Source organism: Etheostoma spectabile, chromosome 21 (assembly GCF_008692095.1).
Source record: "Etheostoma spectabile isolate EspeVRDwgs_2016 chromosome 21, UIUC_Espe_1.0, whole genome shotgun sequence".
NCBI classification, from domain to species: domain Eukaryota; kingdom Metazoa; phylum Chordata; class Actinopteri; order Perciformes; family Percidae; genus Etheostoma; species Etheostoma spectabile.
Window position 1 is genome coordinate 5,579,686 of NC_045753.1, and position 20,391 is coordinate 5,600,076.

The following is a 20,391-nucleotide window of genomic DNA, read 5'->3' on the forward strand; positions in this document are numbered from 1 at the left end:
TGAAATAACACACTCCCCACAATGCTAAGCGTAACAACGACGTCTTTTGGTCCAATAAATCGCTGTTGCCATGGAAATGTTTAAAGTCCATGTACCCGTGTACAATAGAAGTCTATGATAGTTTCAAGATGTTTTATAAGCGCCGAATCCATTATTATTATTAATTATCACCGACTACCACCAAGAGGGGGAGGGAGGGGGCGAGAAAAAGAGAAAAAGAGAGAGAAAACAAAGACAGCAATGTTCCCAGGGCCGGTTTTTGATCCCAGTCCGTCACTGTAGCCTAGCAGTTGCAGCTGTTGTATGTCAGTGGATATATGTACTGTATACAGTGGTGCTCATACGTTTATGAAGCCATGCTAAAGTTGACTAAAAAGAGGAATGAAGAATCATCTTTTGGAAATTGATCTTAATGCCTTGATTAGAAAAAAATCCAACTTTTAAGGACACCCATTTTCTCTGTGAATGAATAATATGTTGTGAATAAATAAATGTTCTTCCTCAAAATACAGGGGGCATAAGAATACACCCCCTATGTTAAATTCCCATAGAAGCAGGAACATTTTTATTTTTAAAGGCCAGTTATTTCATGGATCAGGATACTATGATAAAGTTCCCTTGGCCTTTGGAATTAAAATTACCCCACGTCATCACATACCCTTTACCATACATTTGCATGGTGTTATTTCAGTTAGCCTAATAGCTGGTTTGATTTGCATTGAGAGATGATCTTATGGAAAGTTCCCCATGCCTATCTCTATGTATGGTTAAGGGTATGTGATGATGTTGGGTTATTTTAATTCCAAAGTCCAAAATATCTACCTGCCTCTATGGGAAATTAAGTGTGTACTTACTTATGCCCCCTGTATTTTAAGGAACATTTATTTATTATACATTAAACATTCACAAAGAAATTGGTGTCCTCAAAGGTTGGATTTTTCATTTGATTTTTAATTAAGACATTTCGATCAATTTCCAAAAGTTGTTTTCTTATTCCTCTATTTAGTCAACTTTAGCATGGGTTCTTAAACGTATGACTACCACCGTATGTGTCCATCATACATTAATACTTTACTGATTTATTTTAAAGTACATTATACTGTAGTCTTATGATTATAAGTGACCTTTTGCATTTTTTTATCACGTACAGTGCAATAATGATGTGTGACCAGATACATATTTCTCAGTTTATTTAAGTTCAGTTAGACGGTTTAGTTAAGTGAAATAACTTCCTTAGTGGGCTGATGGAAACAATAATGTGATAATCAGTGAAGTAATTGCTGTGTTTGTTTGTGTGTTTGTACTTGCAGTTTCAATACGTCAGTATACGAACAATTCAACAAGAAAATGCTTAGATCCAATTCTGGACCAAAATCATTTGCAAGACCTCGGCCTTCAGGAGGTATGTACTCTTCTTCGAAGAAGTCCAAACAAAGGTGTGAGAGACCTTTGTCTCCTGAAGACCTCAACCCTCCCACCATCTTGAGGGAGCACGGACAAAGGGGTGAGAGACCTTTGTCTAGTGGAGGCACCAACCCTTCTGGCACCACGAAGGGGCAAGGGCAAAGGGGTGAGGGCCCTTTGTCTTGTGCAGAGAACCAGCCCTCTACGACCGGGCAGCAAGAACGAAGGGATGTGAGCTCTTTGTTCTTCGTTGGCACCAACACTTCTACCACCAGGCAGCAAGAACGAAGAGATGTGAGCTCTTTGTTCTTTGTTGGCACCAACTCTTCTACCACCGTGAAGGAGCACAGGCAAAAGGGTGAGGGCCCTTTGTCTTGTGCAGAAAACAAGGCCTCTACCACCAGGCAGCAACTTCTAAGGGCTGAGAGATTTTCCTCTTCTGATGAAGTCAAGTCTTTTACTCCAATGCGGAAACAAGCATGGAGTGCGAGGTCTTTGTCCTTATCTTCTGAAGACGACCAGCCTTCTACCGCGAGGAGGGAGCAAGGAAAAAGGGCCGAGAGCTCTTCTTCTTCTGATGAAGTGGAGCCTTTTGCTCCAATGCAGCTTCAGGCATGGAGGAGTGAGAGCTCTTCCTCTTCATCTTCTGAAGAAGACGAGCCTTCTGCCACGGAGAGGCAGCAAGAAAAAAGGGCAGAGAGCCCTTCTTCTTCTGATGAAGTCGAGCCTTTTTCTCCAATGCGGCTTCAGGCATGGAGTAGTGAGAGCTCCTCCTCTTCATCTTCTGAAGAAGACGAGCCTTCTACTCCAAGGCAAAAGCAGCATGGAATGGTGAGACCTTTGTCTCCATCTCCTGAAGACGACCTGCCATCTACCGCGGGGCAGCAACAACGAAAGGATGTTTACTCTTTGTTCTATGTTGGCACCAACGCTTCTAACACCAAGCAACAAGAACGAAAGGATGTGTACTCTTTGTTCTACGTTGGCACCAACCCTTCTACCACCATGAAGGAACAAAGTGGTGAGAGCCCTTCCTCTTCCTCAAAAGAAGACTACCAGCCTTCTACCACCAGGCAGCAAGAAAAGAGAGCTGAGATCCCTTCCACTTCTGAAGAAGAGGAGCCTTCTACTGCAAGGCGGCAGCAGTCATGGAGGGGTGAGAGCTCTTCCTCTACTGAAGAAGACGAACCTTCTACCATGATGAGGGAGCAAGAAGAAAGGGCTGAGAGCCCTTCTTCCTCTTCTGAAGAAGGTGAGGCGTCTACCACCAGGCAGCAAAAACAAAAGGACGCAAGCTCTTTGTTTTGCGTTGGCACCAACCCTTCTACCAACATGAAGGAACTCAGGCAAAGTGGTGAGAGCGCTTCGTCTTCCTCTGAAGAAGACAACCAGCCTTCTTCCACGAGGAGGCAGGAGGAAGAAAGAGGGCTGAGAGCCCCTCTTCCTCTTCTGATGAAGACGAGCCTTCTACCACAAGGAGGCAGCGACAACAAAGTCCTGTGTCCTTCATAGAGATCAATCTTTCTACCACCTTGAGTCAGGATGGACAAAGTGGCAGCAGCCCTTCCTCTACATCTTCATCTGATGAAGACGACGAGCCGGCTAATAGCTTTTTATCCATCCATCTGAGTGAAAGGGGGAACTTAAAGGATGCAAGACAAAATGAGGCAACAGAAAAAGCAAAAAGGGAAAGAGAGAGGTGTGAAAAGATGAAGAAACAGAACGAGGAGGAGGAGAAGAAAACCTTTGGTCTGCGTTCGAGGATTTACATTTGGTGGCTCCACCGCAAGATAGACCGCGTCGCTAGAGAAATCCAATCAACCGTCGTGGATGAGCGCAACCTCCTGCGTCACGGTAAGAAAGCAAGCTTACATTTATGCTTACCACTATGTAAAAAAACTCCATTGCAAGTAAAAGTCCTTTATTTAAAGTCCTGAAATTTAACTTATTGCTCACTAAATTCATTGAAAGCAAATGTAGTTCGAGAAGCAGCCCATGTGACTAATATAGGCTACTGTGTGATGTTACATTACATTGAAATGTTAGGATGAAACACACAAGGTACAGTGTGTTCATCAGAGGTGTTGCTCTGTGTGTTTTGGAGTTTTGTAGAGAGCCAGGTTAGCAGCTTCTTGTCAATATGACAATTTGTTTAAAATTGTAAAACTCAGTTAAGATAAGATAGCTCTTATCTCACTTAATGTTGCCAGACCAACATGCATTTTTAACAACTTGCGACAAAACAAATCTGTTGATTATTTTTTTTGGGAGGGGTGTGAGTGTACAACTGGACTCCACACTTAACCTTTCATATTCTGTTGTTTACAGGTCCCCTTAATTCAAAGAAAATGGCGGAAAAAGAACGACTGCTTGACCGAAGGACAAAGCTGGTTGTGTACAAACGCAGACAAGAATTTAAGGTGGAGAGGGAAGTGAGGAAGCAAAGACTGAAGATAAAGAGGAAGGAAGAAAAGGTTTTGAAGATGGATAATATCTCAGAGTTATGCGACAACCCAAAAAGGCCAACGCCAGACAGACGTAGACTTAACTTATATAGCATTTAAGAGAAAAGGAGAGCAATCAGAAAAAATGGCACCAAATAGACAGAGAGTAGACAAAACTGAAGTAAAGAAAAGTTAAAATTTCATTAAAACATTAGCAACCACCATCACATATCCTCTCAACCACCTGATAACACCCTAGATGCTTTAATTCCATTACAAAATGATAAGCCCCCCTTATGAAATTATACAAATCTCTTGATTTCTCCATGGAAATGACCATTAACATCAAGTGTTTATAGTATATTTGTTTTCAACATAACAAAGACAAAATGTCCTCTAAGTTTGATTGGGATATTTTATTGAGTTAAAACAAGAAAGGGCAAAAATGAGACATCCAAAATTATTAGCCCCCAGGCCATTATTATATTATATTAATGGCCTGGGGGCTAATATTATATTAATAGTGTACCCTTTCTGAGCCATAACTGACAACAAGCTCTTAGAGTAGTTCTTTACTAGATTGGCTCAGGTCTCCTGAGGGATTTTGGCCCATTCTTCAATTGCAAATTGTTCCAGCTGGTCTAAATTGCGTGGTTTCCGAGCATGGACATTCACTTTGAGCACCCGCCACAGATTCTCAACAGGATTGAGCTCCAGGACTTTGGTTTTGGTGTCCTTCAGGAACTGTTGGACCAATTTCGATGTATGCTTTGGGAGATTGTCTTGTTGGAAGACCCAGCAACGACCTAAGGATAAACTACACATTTCTGCATATTATCCCTCAAAATTTCAACGTAATTTTCCTTTTCCGTGATGCCATGCACCCGAACAAGGCTCCCTGGGCCTGAGGCTGCAAAACAGCCCCACAGCATGATGCTCCCCCCACCATGTTTAACTGTGGGAACCGTGTTCTTAGGGTTGAAAGCCTCTCCTTTTCTTCGGCAATCATAAACAACATCCATGTGCCCAACCAGTTCCAGTTTAGTCTCATCAGACCAAAGCGCAGACTTCCAAAACTCATCTTTACCTTTCAAATGTTCACTGGCAAACCTCAGTCTGGCTGTGATGTGCCGCTCTTTGAGTAAAGGGGTTCTTCTGGGACGATGGCCCTGAAGCCCACCACGATGAAGAGCCCTCACCTCTGTGTTCCTTGAAACATCAACTCCAGAAGAGGCCAGGTCAGGAACAATCCTCATGGCAGATGTTCCGCGGCTTCTTGCTGACATCTCGGACTATTTTCCTCTCCAGAGTTCTTGCGTGTGCTTACGACCACGCCCAGGTTTGTTTCTTACAGAATGTGTCTCCTTGTACTTGCAACGTCCAGGAATGGCTATACTGCCATTTCCAAATGCTTGGAAATGGCAGTATAGCCTTCCCCCTTATCATCAGCCTCCACTCTCTTCTTTCTGAGCTCAAGACTGATTTCCTTTGTCTTTGGCATGGTGAGTATATGTAGTCGTAGCAGTAGTTTTCAATAGCCTCTCAATGATGTGTTCAAGTGCCCTGTTCATTGGCGTCCTTTTACGCTGAGTGAATGCTCAGGTGTTGTTAGGAAGCCAATTGACTGCACAGGTGTGCTGATTGGTTAGTTAGGTGTGTTTTGAAAGCAAAAATCCATATGGGGGCTAATATTTTTTACCAGCCCATTTTTCACTATATTTGATATAAAGCAAGCCTAAAAATTTATTTTATATTCCAACAAGTACCAAAAGCTACTAAATAGCATTGGTGAATGTTTGATTATATCAAGTTTTATTGAGGCTTTGTGCCAGACATGTTATAGCCCAATGTGTTATGTTATGTGGGCAGCTGTTGTCTTTCTGTGTGTGTCCCTCCCCGTTCCCCCACTGTGTCTGTGTGTGTGTATGTGTGTACGGACGGTCGATCTACCTCTCTGCACAGCTGCTGGCTATTCCACTTACCAACTCTACAGTATTTCTTCCTGGGCGAAGCTCACCACCGGCTCCAGATGGATGCACCTACCAGTGTGGTAACTCGGCTTAACTACTTGGAAACTACAATCTCGACTCAATTTCCCCCCCCTTTTAACTTTTGTTATGTCAGGGTTAGGTTTACATACATAATGGCCTGTGGGCTAATATTATATTAATAGTGTACCCTTTCCTAGCCATAACTGACAACAAGCTCTTAGAGTAGTTCTTTGCTAGGTTGGCTCAGGTCTCCTGAGGGATTTTGGCCCATTCTTCTATTGCAAATTGTTCCAGCTGGTCCAAATTGCGTGGTTTCCGAGCATGGACATTCACTTTGAGCACCCGCCACAGATTCTCAACAGGATTGAGCTCCAGGACTTTGGTTTTGGTATCCTTCAGGAACTGTTGGACCAATTTCGATGTATGCTTTGGGTCATTGTCTTGTTGGAAGACCCAGTAACGACCCAAGGATAAACTACACATTTCTGCATATTATCCCTCAAAATTTCTACATAATTTTCCTTTTCCGTAATGCCATGCACCCGAACACGGCTCCCTGGGCCTGAGGCTGCAAAACAGCCCCACAGCATGATGCTCCCCCCCACCATGTTTAACTGTGGGAACCGTGTTGTTAGGGTTGAAAGCCTCTCCCTTTCTTCAGCAAACACAAACAACATCCATGTGCCCAACCAGTTCCAGTTTAGTCTCATCAGACCAAAGCGCAGACTTCCAAAACTCATCTTTACCTTTCAAATGTTCACTGGCAAACCTCAGTCTGGCTGTGATGTGCCGCTCTTTGAGTAAAGGGGTTCTTCTGGGACGATGGCCCTGAAGCCCACCACGATGAAGAGCCCTCACCTCTGTGTTCCTTGAAACATCAACTCCAGAAGAGGCCAGGTCAGCAACAATCCTCATGGCAGATGTTCCGCGGCTTCTTGCTGACATCTCGGATTATTTTCCTCTCCAGAGTTCTTGCGTGTGCTTACGACCACGCCCAGGTTTGTTTCTTACAGAATGTGTCTCCTTGTACTTGCAACGTCCAGGAATGGCTATACTGCCATTTCCAAATGCTTGGAAATGGCAGTATAGCCTTCTCCCTTATCATCAGCCTCCACTCTCTTCTTTCGGAGCTCAAGACTGATTTCCTTTGTCTTTGGCATGGTGAGTATCTGTAGTCGTAGTGGTAGTTTTCAATAGCCTCTTAATGATGTGTTCAAGTGCTCTGTTCATTGGAGTCGCTTTTACGCTGAGTGAATGCTCAGGTGTTGTTAGGAAGCCAATTGACTGCACCGGTGTTGCGTATTGGTTAGTTAGGTGTGTTTTGAAAGCAAAAATCCATATGGGGGCTAATATTTTTTACCAGCCCATTTTTCACTATATTTGATATAAAGCAAGCCTAAAAATGTATTTTATATTCCAACAAGTACCAAAAGCTACTAAATAGCATTGGTGAATGTTTGATTATATCAAGTTTTATTGAGGCTTTGTGCCAGACATGTTAAGCCCAATGTGGTATGTTATGTAGGTAGCTGTTGTCTTCCTGTGTGTGTCCCTCCCCGTTCCCCCCACTGTGTCTGTGTGTGTGTATGTGTGTACGGACGGTCGATCTACCTCTCTGCACAGCTGCTGGCTATTCCACTTACCAACTCTAGTATTTCTTCCTTTGCGAAACTCACCACCGGCTCCAGATGGATGCACCTACCAGAGTAGTAACTCGGCTTAACTACTTGGAAACTACAGTCTCGACTCAATTTTCCCCCATTTTAACTTTTGTTTTGTCGGGGTTAGGTTTACATACATAATGGCCTGTGGGCTAATATTATATTAATAGTGTACCCTTTCTGAGCCATAACTGACAACAAGCTCTTAGAGTAGTTTTTTACTAGGTTGGCTCAGGTCTCCTGAGGGATTTTGGCTTCTTCTTCTATTGCAAATTGTTCCAGCTGGTCCAAATTGCGTGGTTTCCGAGCATGGACATTCACTTTGAGCACCCGCCACAGATTCTCAACAGGATTGAGCTCCAGGATAGGGGTGCACGATATTGAAAAAAATGTGATATTGCGATATCGATAATGAATATTGCGATATCGATATTAATTTCGATATTTTTAAACATATGTAAAATTACAAAAGTTATGGGAAAACGCATAAAAATAGATTAATAACAATTAAAACAAATTTTTACAACACAAGGTTTATTTCAACAGACAGTCATATTGGACTGGTACAACATGAATAAATAAATAATAACCATGTCTACTACAGAACAGGACATGTTTTACTGGTTGTACAGTATAAAATAAATAAATGAGCGTGTTTATAGAACAGAAAATGTTATTTGGACGTGGGTTAATAGGAAAGATGTGTTTTCAGAAAACAAAGTTTGGTTAAACAACAATGAACAGCGTGTAATTAAACATATGTTCGTTCGCACACACACACACACACACACACACCTCGGCAACGTTAGTTAATGTCCGCTAGCATACAAACGGGCTAACTATAGCCAGTTAGCTTTTTAATAACGTAACAAAAACCCACCCATCTCGTAGGCGCAAAGCTTATTTCATGTGATACAATGATGGCTCAAACTAACGCCACATGTCTTATGTTGACAACGTGGACGCAGATATAGGAAACTCCGAAAACAGCCTTAATATTTACCTAGCGTTAGTAAGCTAGGCTAACGCTGGTGCGCTAACGTTAGCAAACACCGGCGTAGCGTTAGCTAACGTTAGCTGTCTGAACTTGTAAAAAGCCGAACAATATCCCCACCTGGACTGGGTTTCACTTTCCCTCCAATATTATCATCAACATAATAAAGACACTTGGACTCGGTCCAGACCAAAAGTCATATTGGGCCAGACCAGTGGCCGAGTCCGAGACAAGTCCGAGTCCATAGAAAAACGGTCTCGAGTCCAAGACCGGACTCGAGTACTACAGCCCTGAATACATGTATTAGCACTTTGTATCTATTAAAACAAGTTATAGCAACAAATACTAATGAAAAAGAAATAAAGGTTTATTTAAATGGTCTATATTTTTCAGTTTTATTGCAATGTGTCACATAAAATAAATATATGATTGTGTCAGCTTCGAGATCTATACAATATGTCAGTGTATACACTAATAAAAATCCTATCCCTTATACATTTAATGAAAGTTACAAATAATTTAATAATTACCAACAGCATTGTGCAACAGGTGTCCAAAACATTGTAGCCTCTGCTATTTGTTGCGTTCCGCAGCCTTCTTTATATTGCTCCCGTTGTCAGGCGTTAGAGCCACCTGATGCTCTGGACGCAACTTTACTTTTGGCCTCTAAAGTTTCCTCTTCATCCTGTTATTTTGTCTTCTCCCTGAGCAACACTCATTTTCTTACTTTTGTGTTCTTTCTTTTGCTCCCTTTCTTTCGCTTTGTGTTGTCTCTGTCTATTTCTTCACTGATTTATGTTCCAGCGGAGGCGCGACGCTAGCCTGGCTCCGCCCTCCTACGCACTTCCGCTCAATTTTTATTTCCTTCAGAACTCCGTCTGCGTGTCGGACGGGACGCATAAAAAAGAATTATCGCGAGACTTTCGATAATGATATCGAGCAACGTGATATCGCGATAACGATACTGATTCGATATATTGTGCACCCCTACTCCAGGACTTTGGTTTTGGTACCCTTCAGGAACTGTTGGACAAATTTCGATGTATGCTTTGGGTCATTGTCTTGTTGGAAGACCCAGTAACGACCCAAGGATAAACTACACATTTCTGCATATTATCCCTCCAAATTTCAACATAATTTTCCTTTTCCGTAATGCCATGCACCCGAACAAGGCTCCCTGGGCCTGAGGCTGCAAAACAGCCCCACAGCATGATGCTCCCCCCACCATGTTTAACTGTGGGAACCGTGTTCTTAGGGTTGAAAGCCTCTCCCTTTCTTCAGCAACACAAACAACATCCATGTGCCCAACCAGTTCCAGTTTAGTCTCATCAGACCAAAGCGCAGACTTCCAAAACTCATCTTTACCTTTCAAATGTTCACTGGCAAACCTCAGTCTGGCTGTGATGTGCCGCTCTTTGAGTAAAGGGGTTCTTCTGGGACGATGGCCCTGAAGCCCACCACGATGAAGAGCCCTCACCTCTGTGTTCCTTGAAACATCAACTCCAGAAGAGGCCAGGTCAGCAACAATCCTCATGGCAGATGTTCCGCGGCTTCTTGCTGACATCTCGGACTATTTTCCTCTCCAGAGTTCTTGCGTGTGCTTACGACCACGCCCAGGTTTGTTTCTTACAGAATGTGTCTCCTTGTACTTGCAATGTCCAGGAATGGCTATACTGCCATTTCCAAATGCTTGGAAATGGCAGTATAGCCTTCCCCCTTATCATCAGCCTCCACTCTCTTCTTTCTGAGCTCAAGACTGATTTCCTTTGTCTTTGGCATGGTGAGTATATGTAGTCGTAGCAGTAGTTTTCAATAGCCTCTCAATGATGTGTTCAAGTGCCCTGTTCATTGGCGTCCTTTTACGCTGAGTGAATGCTCAGGTGTTGTTAGGAAGCCAATTGACTGCACAGGTGTGCTGATTGGTTAGTTAGGTGTGTTTTGAAAGCAAAAATCCATATGGGGGCTAATATTTTTTACCAGCCCATTTTTCACTATATTTGATATAAAGCAAGCCTAAAATTTATTTTATATTCCAACAAGTACCAAAAGCTACTAAATAGCATTGGTGAATGTTTGATTATATCAAGTTTTATTGAGGCTTTGTGCCAGACATGTTATAGCCCAATGTGTTATGTTATGTGGGCAGCTGTTGTCTTTCTGTGTGTGTCCCTCCCCGTTCCCCCACTGTGTCTGTGTGTGTGTATGTGTGTACGGACGGTCGATCTACCTCTCTGCACAGCTGCTGGCTATTCCACTTACCAACTCTACAGTATTTCTTCCTGGGCGAAGCTCACCACCGGCTCCAGATGGATGCACCTACCAGTGTGGTAACTCGGCTTAACTACTTGGAAACTACAATCTCGACTCAATTTCCCCCCCCTTTTAACTTTTGTTATGTCAGGGTTAGGTTTACATACATAATGGCCTGTGGGCTAATATTATATTAATAGTGTACCCTTTCCTAGCCATAACTGACAACAAGCTCTTAGAGTAGTTCTTTGCTAGGTTGGCTCAGGTCTCCTGAGGGATTTTGGCCCATTCTTCTATTGCAAATTGTTCCAGCTGGTCCAAATTGCGTGGTTTCCGAGCATGGACATTCACTTTGAGCACCCGCCACAGATTCTCAACAGGATTGAGCTCCAGGACTTTGGTTTTGGTATCCTTCAGGAACTGTTGGACCAATTTCGATGTATGCTTTGGGTCATTGTCTTGTTGGAAGACCCAGTAACGACCCAAGGATAAACTACACATTTCTGCATATTATCCCTCAAAATTTCTACATAATTTTCCTTTTCCGTAATGCCATGCACCCGAACACGGCTCCCTGGGCCTGAGGCTGCAAAACAGCCCCACAGCATGATGCTCCCCCCCACCATGTTTAACTGTGGGAACCGTGTTGTTAGGGTTGAAAGCCTCTCCCTTTCTTCAGCAAACACAAACAACATCCATGTGCCCAACCAGTTCCAGTTTAGTCTCATCAGACCAAAGCGCAGACTTCCAAAACTCATCTTTACCTTTCAAATGTTCACTGGCAAACCTCAGTCTGGCTGTGATGTGCCGCTCTTTGAGTAAAGGGGTTCTTCTGGGACGATGGCCCTGAAGCCCACCACGATGAAGAGCCCTCACCTCTGTGTTCCTTGAAACATCAACTCCAGAAGAGGCCAGGTCAGCAACAATCCTCATGGCAGATGTTCCGCGGCTTCTTGCTGACATCTCGGATTATTTTCCTCTCCAGAGTTCTTGCGTGTGCTTACGACCACGCCCAGGTTTGTTTCTTACAGAATGTGTCTCCTTGTACTTGCAACGTCCAGGAATGGCTATACTGCCATTTCCAAATGCTTGGAAATGGCAGTATAGCCTTCTCCCTTATCATCAGCCTCCACTCTCTTCTTTCGGAGCTCAAGACTGATTTCCTTTGTCTTTGGCATGGTGAGTATCTGTAGTCGTAGTGGTAGTTTTCAATAGCCTCTTAATGATGTGTTCAAGTGCTCTGTTCATTGGAGTCGCTTTTACGCTGAGTGAATGCTCAGGTGTTGTTAGGAAGCCAATTGACTGCACCGGTGTTGCGTATTGGTTAGTTAGGTGTGTTTTGAAAGCAAAAATCCATATGGGGGCTAATATTTTTTACCAGCCCATTTTTCACTATATTTGATATAAAGCAAGCCTAAAAATGTATTTTATATTCCAACAAGTACCAAAAGCTACTAAATAGCATTGGTGAATGTTTGATTATATCAAGTTTTATTGAGGCTTTGTGCCAGACATGTTAAGCCCAATGTGGTATGTTATGTAGGTAGCTGTTGTCTTCCTGTGTGTGTCCCTCCCCGTTCCCCCCACTGTGTCTGTGTGTGTGTATGTGTGTACGGACGGTCGATCTACCTCTCTGCACAGCTGCTGGCTATTCCACTTACCAACTCTAGTATTTCTTCCTTTGCGAAACTCACCACCGGCTCCAGATGGATGCACCTACCAGAGTAGTAACTCGGCTTAACTACTTGGAAACTACAGTCTCGACTCAATTTTCCCCCATTTTAACTTTTGTTTTGTCGGGGTTAGGTTTACATACATAATGGCCTGTGGGCTAATATTATATTAATAGTGTACCCTTTCTGAGCCATAACTGACAACAAGCTCTTAGAGTAGTTTTTTACTAGGTTGGCTCAGGTCTCCTGAGGGATTTTGGCTTCTTCTTCTATTGCAAATTGTTCCAGCTGGTCCAAATTGCGTGGTTTCCGAGCATGGACATTCACTTTGAGCACCCGCCACAGATTCTCAACAGGATTGAGCTCCAGGATAGGGGTGCACGATATTGAAAAAATGTGATATTGCGATATCGATAATGAATATTGCGATATCGATATTAATTTCGATATTTTTAAACATATGTAAAATTACAAAAGTTATGGGAAAACGCATAAAAATAGATTAATAACAATTAAAACAAATTTTTACAACACAAGGTTTATTTCAACAGACAGTCATATTGGACTGGTACAACATGAATAAATAAATAATAACCATGTCTACTACAGAACAGGACATGTTTTACTGGTTGTACAGTATAAAATAAATAAATGAGCGTGTTTATAGAACAGAAAATGTTATTTGGACGTGGGTTAATAGGAAAGATGTGTTTTCAGAAAACAAAGTTTGGTTAAACAACAATGAACAGCGTGTAATTAAACATATGTTCGTTCGCACACACACACACACACACACACACCTCGGCAACGTTAGTTAATGTCCGCTAGCATACAAACGGGCTAACTATAGCCAGTTAGCTTTTTAATAACGTAACAAAAACCCACCCATCTCGTAGGCGCAAAGCTTATTTCATGTGATACAATGATGGCTCAAACTAACGCCACATGTCTTATGTTGACAACGTGGACGCAGATATAGGAAACTCCGAAAACAGCCTTAATATTTACCTAGCGTTAGTAAGCTAGGCTAACGCTGGTGCGCTAACGTTAGCAAACACCGGCGTAGCGTTAGCTAACGTTAGCTGTCTGAACTTGTAAAAAGCCGAACAATATCCCCACCTGGACTGGGTTTCACTTTCCCTCCAATATTATCATCAACATAATAAAGACACTTGGACTCGGTCCAGACCAAAAGTCATATTGGGCCAGACCAGTGGCCGAGTCCGAGACAAGTCCGAGTCCATAGAAAAACGGTCTCGAGTCCAAGACCGGACTCGAGTACTACAGCCCTGAATACATGTATTAGCACTTTGTATCTATTAAAACAAGTTATAGCAACAAATACTAATGAAAAAGAAATAAAGGTTTATTTAAATGGTCTATATTTTTCAGTTTTATTGCAATGTGTCACATAAAATAAATATATGATTGTGTCAGCTTCGAGATCTATACAATATGTCAGTGTATACACTATTAAAAATCCTATCCCTTATACATTTAATGAAAGTTACAAATAATTTAATAATTACCAACAGCATTGTGCAACAGGTGTCCAAAACATTGTAGCCTCTGCTATTTGTTGCGTTCCGCAGCCTTCTTTATATTGCTCCCGTTGTCAGGCGTTAGAGCCACCTGATGCTCTGGACGCAACTTTACTTTTGGCCTCTAAAGTTTCCTCTTCATCCTGTTATTTTGTCTTCTCCCTGAGCAACACTCATTTTCTTACTTTTGTGTTCTTTCTTTTGCTCCCTTTCTTTCGCTTTGTTTTGTCTCTGTCTATTTCTTCACTGATTTATGTTCCAGCGGAGGCGCGACGCTAGCCTGGCTCCGCCCTCCTACGCACTTCCGCTCAATTTTTATTTTCCTTCAGAACTCCGTCTGCGTGTCGGACGGGACGCATAAAAAAAGAATTATCGCGAGACTTTCGATAATGATATCGAGCAACGTGATATCGCGATAACGATACTGATTCGATATATTGTGCACCCCTACTCCAGGACTTTGGTTTTGGTACCCTTCAGGAACTGTTGGACAAATTTCGATGTATGCTTTGGGTCATTGTCTTGTTGGAAGACCCAGTAACGACCCAAGGATAAACTACACATTTCTGCATATTATCCCTCCAAATTTCAACATAATTTTCCTTTTCCGTAATGCCATGCACCCGAAAAAGGCTCCCTGGGCCTGAGGCTGCAAAACAGCCCCACAGCATGATGCTCCCCCCACCATGTTTAACTGTGGGAACCGTGTTCTTAGGGTTGAAAGCCTCTCCCTTTCTTCAGCAAACACAAACAACATCCATGTGCCCAACCAGTTCCAGTTTAGTCTCATCAGACCAAAGCGCAGACTTCCAAAACTCATCTTTACCTTTCAAATGTTCACTGGCAAACCTCAGTCTGGCTGTGATGTGCCGCTCTTTGAGTAAAGGGGTTCTTCTGGGACGATGGCCCTGAAGCCCACCACGATGAAGAGCCCTCACCTCTGTGTTCCTTGAAACATCAACTCCAGAAGAGGCCAGGTCAGCAACAATCCTCATGGCAGATGTTCCGCGGCTTCTTGCTGACATCTCGGACTATTTTCCTCTCCAGAGTTCTTGCGTGTGCTTACGACCACGCCCAGGTTTGTTTCTTACAGAATGTGTCTCCTTGTACTTGCAATGTCCAGGAATGGCTATACTGCCATTTCCAAATGCTTGGAAATGGCAGTATAGCCTTCTCCCTTATCATCAGCCTCCACTCTCTTCTTTCTGAGCTCAAGACTGATTTCCTTTGTCTTTGGCATGGTGAGTATATGTAGTCGTAGCAGTAGTTTTCAGTAGCCTCTCAATGATGTGTTCAAGTGCTCTGTTCATTGGAGTTACTTTTACGCTGATTGAATGCTCACCAATTCACCAATGAATGCATTGGTGAATGTTTGATTATATCAAGTTTTATTGAGGCTTTGTGCCAGACATGTTATAGCCCAATGTGTTGTGTTATCTGTGTTATGTGGGCAGCTGTTGTCTTCCTGTGTGTGTCTCTCCCCTTTCCCCCCACTGTGTCTGTGTGTGTGTATGTGTGTACGGACGGTCAATCTACCTCTCTGCACAGCTGCTCGCTATTCCACTTACCAACTCTACAGTATTTCTTCCTGGGCGAAGCTCACCACCGGCTCCAGATGGATGCACCTACCAGTGTGGTAACTCGGCTTAACTACTTGGAAACTACAGTCTCGACTCAATTTTCCCCCCTTTTAACTTTTGTTTTGTCAGGGTTAGGGTTACATACAATTTATAAACAGCAAAAAGTTAGACAATTTGACCATCACCATTATTATACCAACAAGAATGAAGGTATAATACGTCCAAAAACATTTCCAGTACAAGAACAGAGGGAAATATGACTGTACTGAAATGTAAAAAGAAATCAAAATACAGACACTGAAAAAACAGAAAGCGAAAATTCAATGTGTTGCTAAAAAAAAAGTTATTCCCTGCCCCTCACCCAGACTTAGTCATAGTCTTAGTCTTAGTGTTACATTCCTGGTGCTTTTGTTAACGTGATGTTTTCCCTGTCCAGACCTACGCCTCCAGACCTACGCCTCCAGACCTAAGCCTCCAGACCTACGCCTCCAGACCTAATCCTCCAGACCTACGCCTCCAGACCTACGCCTCCAGACCTAATCCTCCAGACCTACGCCTCCAGACCTAAGCCTCCAGACCTAAGCCTCCAGACCTACGCCTCCAGACCTACGCCTCCAGACCTACGCCTCCAGACCTAAGCCTCCAGACCTACGCCTCCAGACCTAATCCTCCAGACCTACGCCTCCAGACCTACGCCTCCAGACCTAATCCTCCAGACCTACGCCTCCAGACCTAAGCCTCCAGACCTAAGCCTCCAGACCTACGCCTCCAGACCTACGCCTCCAGACCTAAGCCTCCAGACCTACGCCTCCAGACCTACGCCTCCAGACCTAAGCCTCCAGACCTACGCCTCCAGAAGCTCAAGCCTTCCTACCTTCCCGCTTGGATTCCAGAAAGAAAGTTTGGATACACCACTGCCTGCCCTCCTCGGCCCCTATCCAGCTCGGAGTCCTCCTACCGTGTGTTTTCTGTCCTCGGCTGCTGTAAGTACAGAAGTTACATTAAAAGGTTTTATTGGGGCTTTGTTGGGGACACGTGACCAGCTCATTCGTACTGTAATGGATCACACCCACCAACTGCTAGGTGTGGGAATCACCAGACGTCTCCCGATACGATATCATCACAATGCGATATTATTGCGATTTTAAAATTATTGCAATATTCTGCTATCAAATTTATAATCTTTTCTCCAACTTCTAATTTTTCCCAATTTCAAATGACGTCCCCAAAAGGAAACTTTGTCAACATCTGTTTTATCAGAATCAGAAATACTTTATTGATCCCCGAAGGGAAACTCTGTGTTACAGTTACACAAATAGTAGAAATATAAATAAAGAAATATAAGGAGTGGGGATATTTACATAGTTAAAGGAATATTATGATACAGTATTTACATAATTAACATAATTAATGTGTTGCAAATGTGAAAAGTAATAATAATAATAATAATAATAATAGTAGCAGTTGAGTATTGCACACATTACAAGCCAGCGTTATTGCAAAAAGAAACATTTCTCTGTTTGTTCATATCACTTCAATTTTATAGCTGCAATATGGGACAAACTGTCCAACACATATATAATAAATAATACATAATGAAAGATCGATACGTGGCGCCTGGGTATCGATACATTAATGCAACTGAAAATATTGCGATACTATGCTGTATTAATTACCAACTGCTAAGTCAGGTCTCCCTGCTAACCTCTCAAGTTCCTAATATGTCTGTCGTCAGTTCTTCACCTGTCTCTGATCCTCAGCTTCCAGTCCCTCAAGCTGTCTCCTCGGACATGATGTCCAAAGCGCTGACTCATTTTTCAAAAGAGACCACTGTCGTCCTCCACGGAGGCTTCTAAGGTACATCATGCAGTGGGGTTGCTTGGAGGGAGAGCGTTGGTGGGGGGTGAGGCTGTATGCTCTGATCAACAAACGACTGGGTTCACCTCTGCTGATTTTTCTACTAAGTTGACTTCAGTAACTGTTTTAGTCGGGGTGGCGGCTCCCCTCACTAGACCCACGTCCCCCCCCCATAAACCCCTTTCCAATGGTCCCCTGAAGCTGAACAGGCTGTTTCTGTGCTTAACCCTTGTGTTGTCTTTCCCTCAACATGAAAAAAACACTTTTGTTGTCCCTATCTCAATTTTTTTGTTGCTTTTCAACATAAAAGGTATTATGTTTTTTGCTTTTTTCATTTTTATTGTTTTTTATCCCCAATGTTATATCCCTTTTGTTGATGTTTTGTCACTTTTTTGACATTTTAGCCAGTTTTTCCAAAGTTTTTTACACTTACTTAGTGTTTTTTTGTCATAGTTTTGTCAATTTTTCCAATATTTTTTCACATATTTCTAACGTTAATCTTTTTTTGAAAACGGGTCATATTTGACCCTAGGACAAGATGAGGGTTAAGGAGCTGTTTTCAACCTCCCCTGTATTAATACATCCTGACCTCGCTCTGCAGTTTATTGTGGAGGTGGATGCTTCTGACTGGGGGGGGGGGAGCCGTCCTTTCCCAACGCTCCCCCACAGACCAGAAGCTTCACCCTTGTGCCTTCTTTCCAACAAATTGTCTCCCGCAGAAAGAAACTACAATGTTGGAAACTGAGAACTGCTGGTCTGGACCGACCATAAAAACTTGGCATTCATCCCATCCACCAAAAGACTCAACTCACGTCAAGCCAGGTGGGCCCTGTTCTTCAGCAGGTTAAAAAAAATGTTTTGACATACAGACCCGTCCAACATGTATTCCGTCCCCATGGAATACCTGTGGACATTGTGTCTGATAGAGGCCCACAGTTTACTTCTTGTTACTGGAAAGTTTTTTTTACTGCTTTGGGTGCATCTGTAATTCTGTCCTCAGTCATTGCATTTCTGTGAGCTATTTTTGATTTTTAATTTTTTAATTTCAAATTTTAATTATTTTTTCTTAGGTATGTGTGATATATGTGCAGACCTAGAAGCATCCCTTTGTTGTGTGTCTGCTCAGCGTCCGTCCCCCTGGGCCAACATCTGCCGTGGATAGAATGTGCCCACAACTCCCTGACCACCTCCGCCACTGGCTTCTCACCTTTTGAGGTCGCCCTGGGATACCACCCCCCCATGTTTCTTGCTCAGGAGAAGGAACTGGCTGTTCCCTCGGTTCAGGAGAACCTAAAGTGCCAGATCACCGGCGCCAGATCGTTGCACCTACCAGTGTGGTAACTTGGCTTCCAGTTGAACTTTGTGCCATTTTAGTCTTAGTGTTACATTCCTGGTGCTTTTGTTAACGTGCTGTTTTCCCTGTCCAGACCTACGCCTCCAGACCTACGCCTCCAGACCTACGCCTCCAGAAGCTCAAGCCTTCCTACCTTCCCGCTTGGATTCCAGAAAGAAAATTTGGATCCACCACTGCCTGCCCTCCTCGGCCCCTATCCAGCTCGGAGTCCTCCTACCTTGTTTTTTCTGTCCTCGGCTGCTATAAATACAGAAGTTACATTAAAAGGTTTTTGAATTGTTACTCTGTGTCTGTGTATGTTTCTCTGTGTTCTGGGTCAGAACCTCTGCCTTAACCCTCATGTTGTCCTTGGGTCAAATTGACCAGTTTTCCTATATCAATGTTCTTTTTAACATTATTATATGTATGTATGTATGTATATATATTATTATATATCCTATAACTACCCAATTGTAATTACCCAAAATAACATGATTGATTCTACACAACGCTCTTTGGCAAGTACAAATCTCTACTTTCATTAATTTTGGCGTGTCTTATTCAAATTTGTAGCATTTAAAAAAAAAGGTGGTTAAGTGGTTTTGAAATACTATTGTGTAAAAGTCCATCTATCAAGATACCTTCTTTTAATTTAGTCTAAATAATTCCTAATTTCTGCTTTTTTAACTCAAACAATAGGTGTAATTTCTTATAAATGAGGTTCATTGACCATAAATTCCAAAAATAACTAAAACTAAAGTTAATAAGTTGGTGTTACGTAGTGTTGAAAATGTCAAAAAAAGTGACAACATCGAAAAAAAGCATCAAAAGTGTTGAAAATAACAGAAAAAAACTAAGAAAAAGTTAAATGTAAATGATTAAAAGTGTCAACAAAAGTATTGATTTTCAATTTTGACGGGAAGACCACACATGGGTTAACAGAATTGGTTAAAAATCAATATAAAAGTGTAAAGATTACAAACGGTTGAGATGGAAAACTAATCATGATGCAGTTTTTAAACATCCTAGGATGTAATCTATCCAAGGGTGAGTGTAAAGAGATCTTGACAACTGATATGACAACTGGTCTTGTTAAAACATCAAATTGTTGGCTGTCACGAAGCTGAGTTAATGTGATTTTATCATACTGAATTTGTGATTAAATTCTGCTTTCATGAGCCATAAGTACCTAATTGCAGCTTGCGATCTTGTGCAATGTCTTTAATTAGCTGCTGCACATAATTTACTTTTTCCTCCAAATCCAAACAACTGGTTTTAAAATTCAATCCTCAGCAACACCCGATTGTCCTTTGTAAGTAAAGGTATAGACACATTTAGAATCCCTTTTTTTGACAGGTCACTAGGGATTTACTAGATGGACTGGTGTCCTCAACAAAACTTGTGATAAGGAAAAGTAAAGATATTGGCATTGTTACATAAACTCTACCCAGTATAATACCGACCCCCAATGGTTGATTCTTATGATGTAGAAGACAAATGTCAGGCTCAACATGTCAGGCATGTAAACTTGTGTTAAAATGTGACTTCAACATATACAAGTCATTAAGTTTAAAGATCTGGTCAAATCACACTTCAGTCCTACAAACTTTCTTTCAGTCACCCATTCATTTCTACTGAAGCCTGCATGATAGACAAATTCAGG

At 42.4% G+C, this 20,391-nt stretch overlaps 1 protein-coding gene and 1 long non-coding RNA gene across 2 annotated transcripts; both read left to right on the forward strand.

Annotated features, from left to right (window-relative positions):
• The first annotated feature begins 1,404 nt into the window (after window positions 1-1,404).
• Window positions 1,405-2,836, forward strand: LOC116671586 (putative protein TPRXL). The gene is made up of 2 exons (XM_032502938.1): window positions 1,405-2,656; window positions 2,751-2,836. The coding sequence occupies exons 1-2, from the start codon at window positions 1,405-1,407 to the stop codon at window positions 2,834-2,836; spliced, it is 1,338 nt and encodes a 445-aa protein (XP_032358829.1).
• Window positions 2,837-12,968: 10,132 nt separating this feature from the next.
• Window positions 12,969-18,205, forward strand: LOC116671573 (uncharacterized). Its single transcript, XR_004327306.1, has 4 exons — window positions 12,969-15,594; window positions 15,975-16,521; window positions 17,299-17,395; window positions 18,115-18,205. It is a non-coding gene; the product is annotated as an uncharacterized LOC116671573 (long non-coding RNA).
• The last annotated feature ends 2,186 nt before the right edge of the window (window positions 18,206-20,391 follow it).

Bases quoted from the DNA above. Each gene is read 5' to 3' on its own strand.
- LOC116671586 (XM_032502938.1), top strand. From the start codon at position 1,405: ATGTACTCTTCTTCGAAGAAGTCCAAACAAAGGTGTGAGAGACCTTTG. The intron at 2,657-2,750 runs GTGAGGCGTCTA...GAAGGAACTCAG, and splicing joins TTCTTCCTCTTCTGAAGAAG to GCAAAGTGGTGAGAGCGCTT.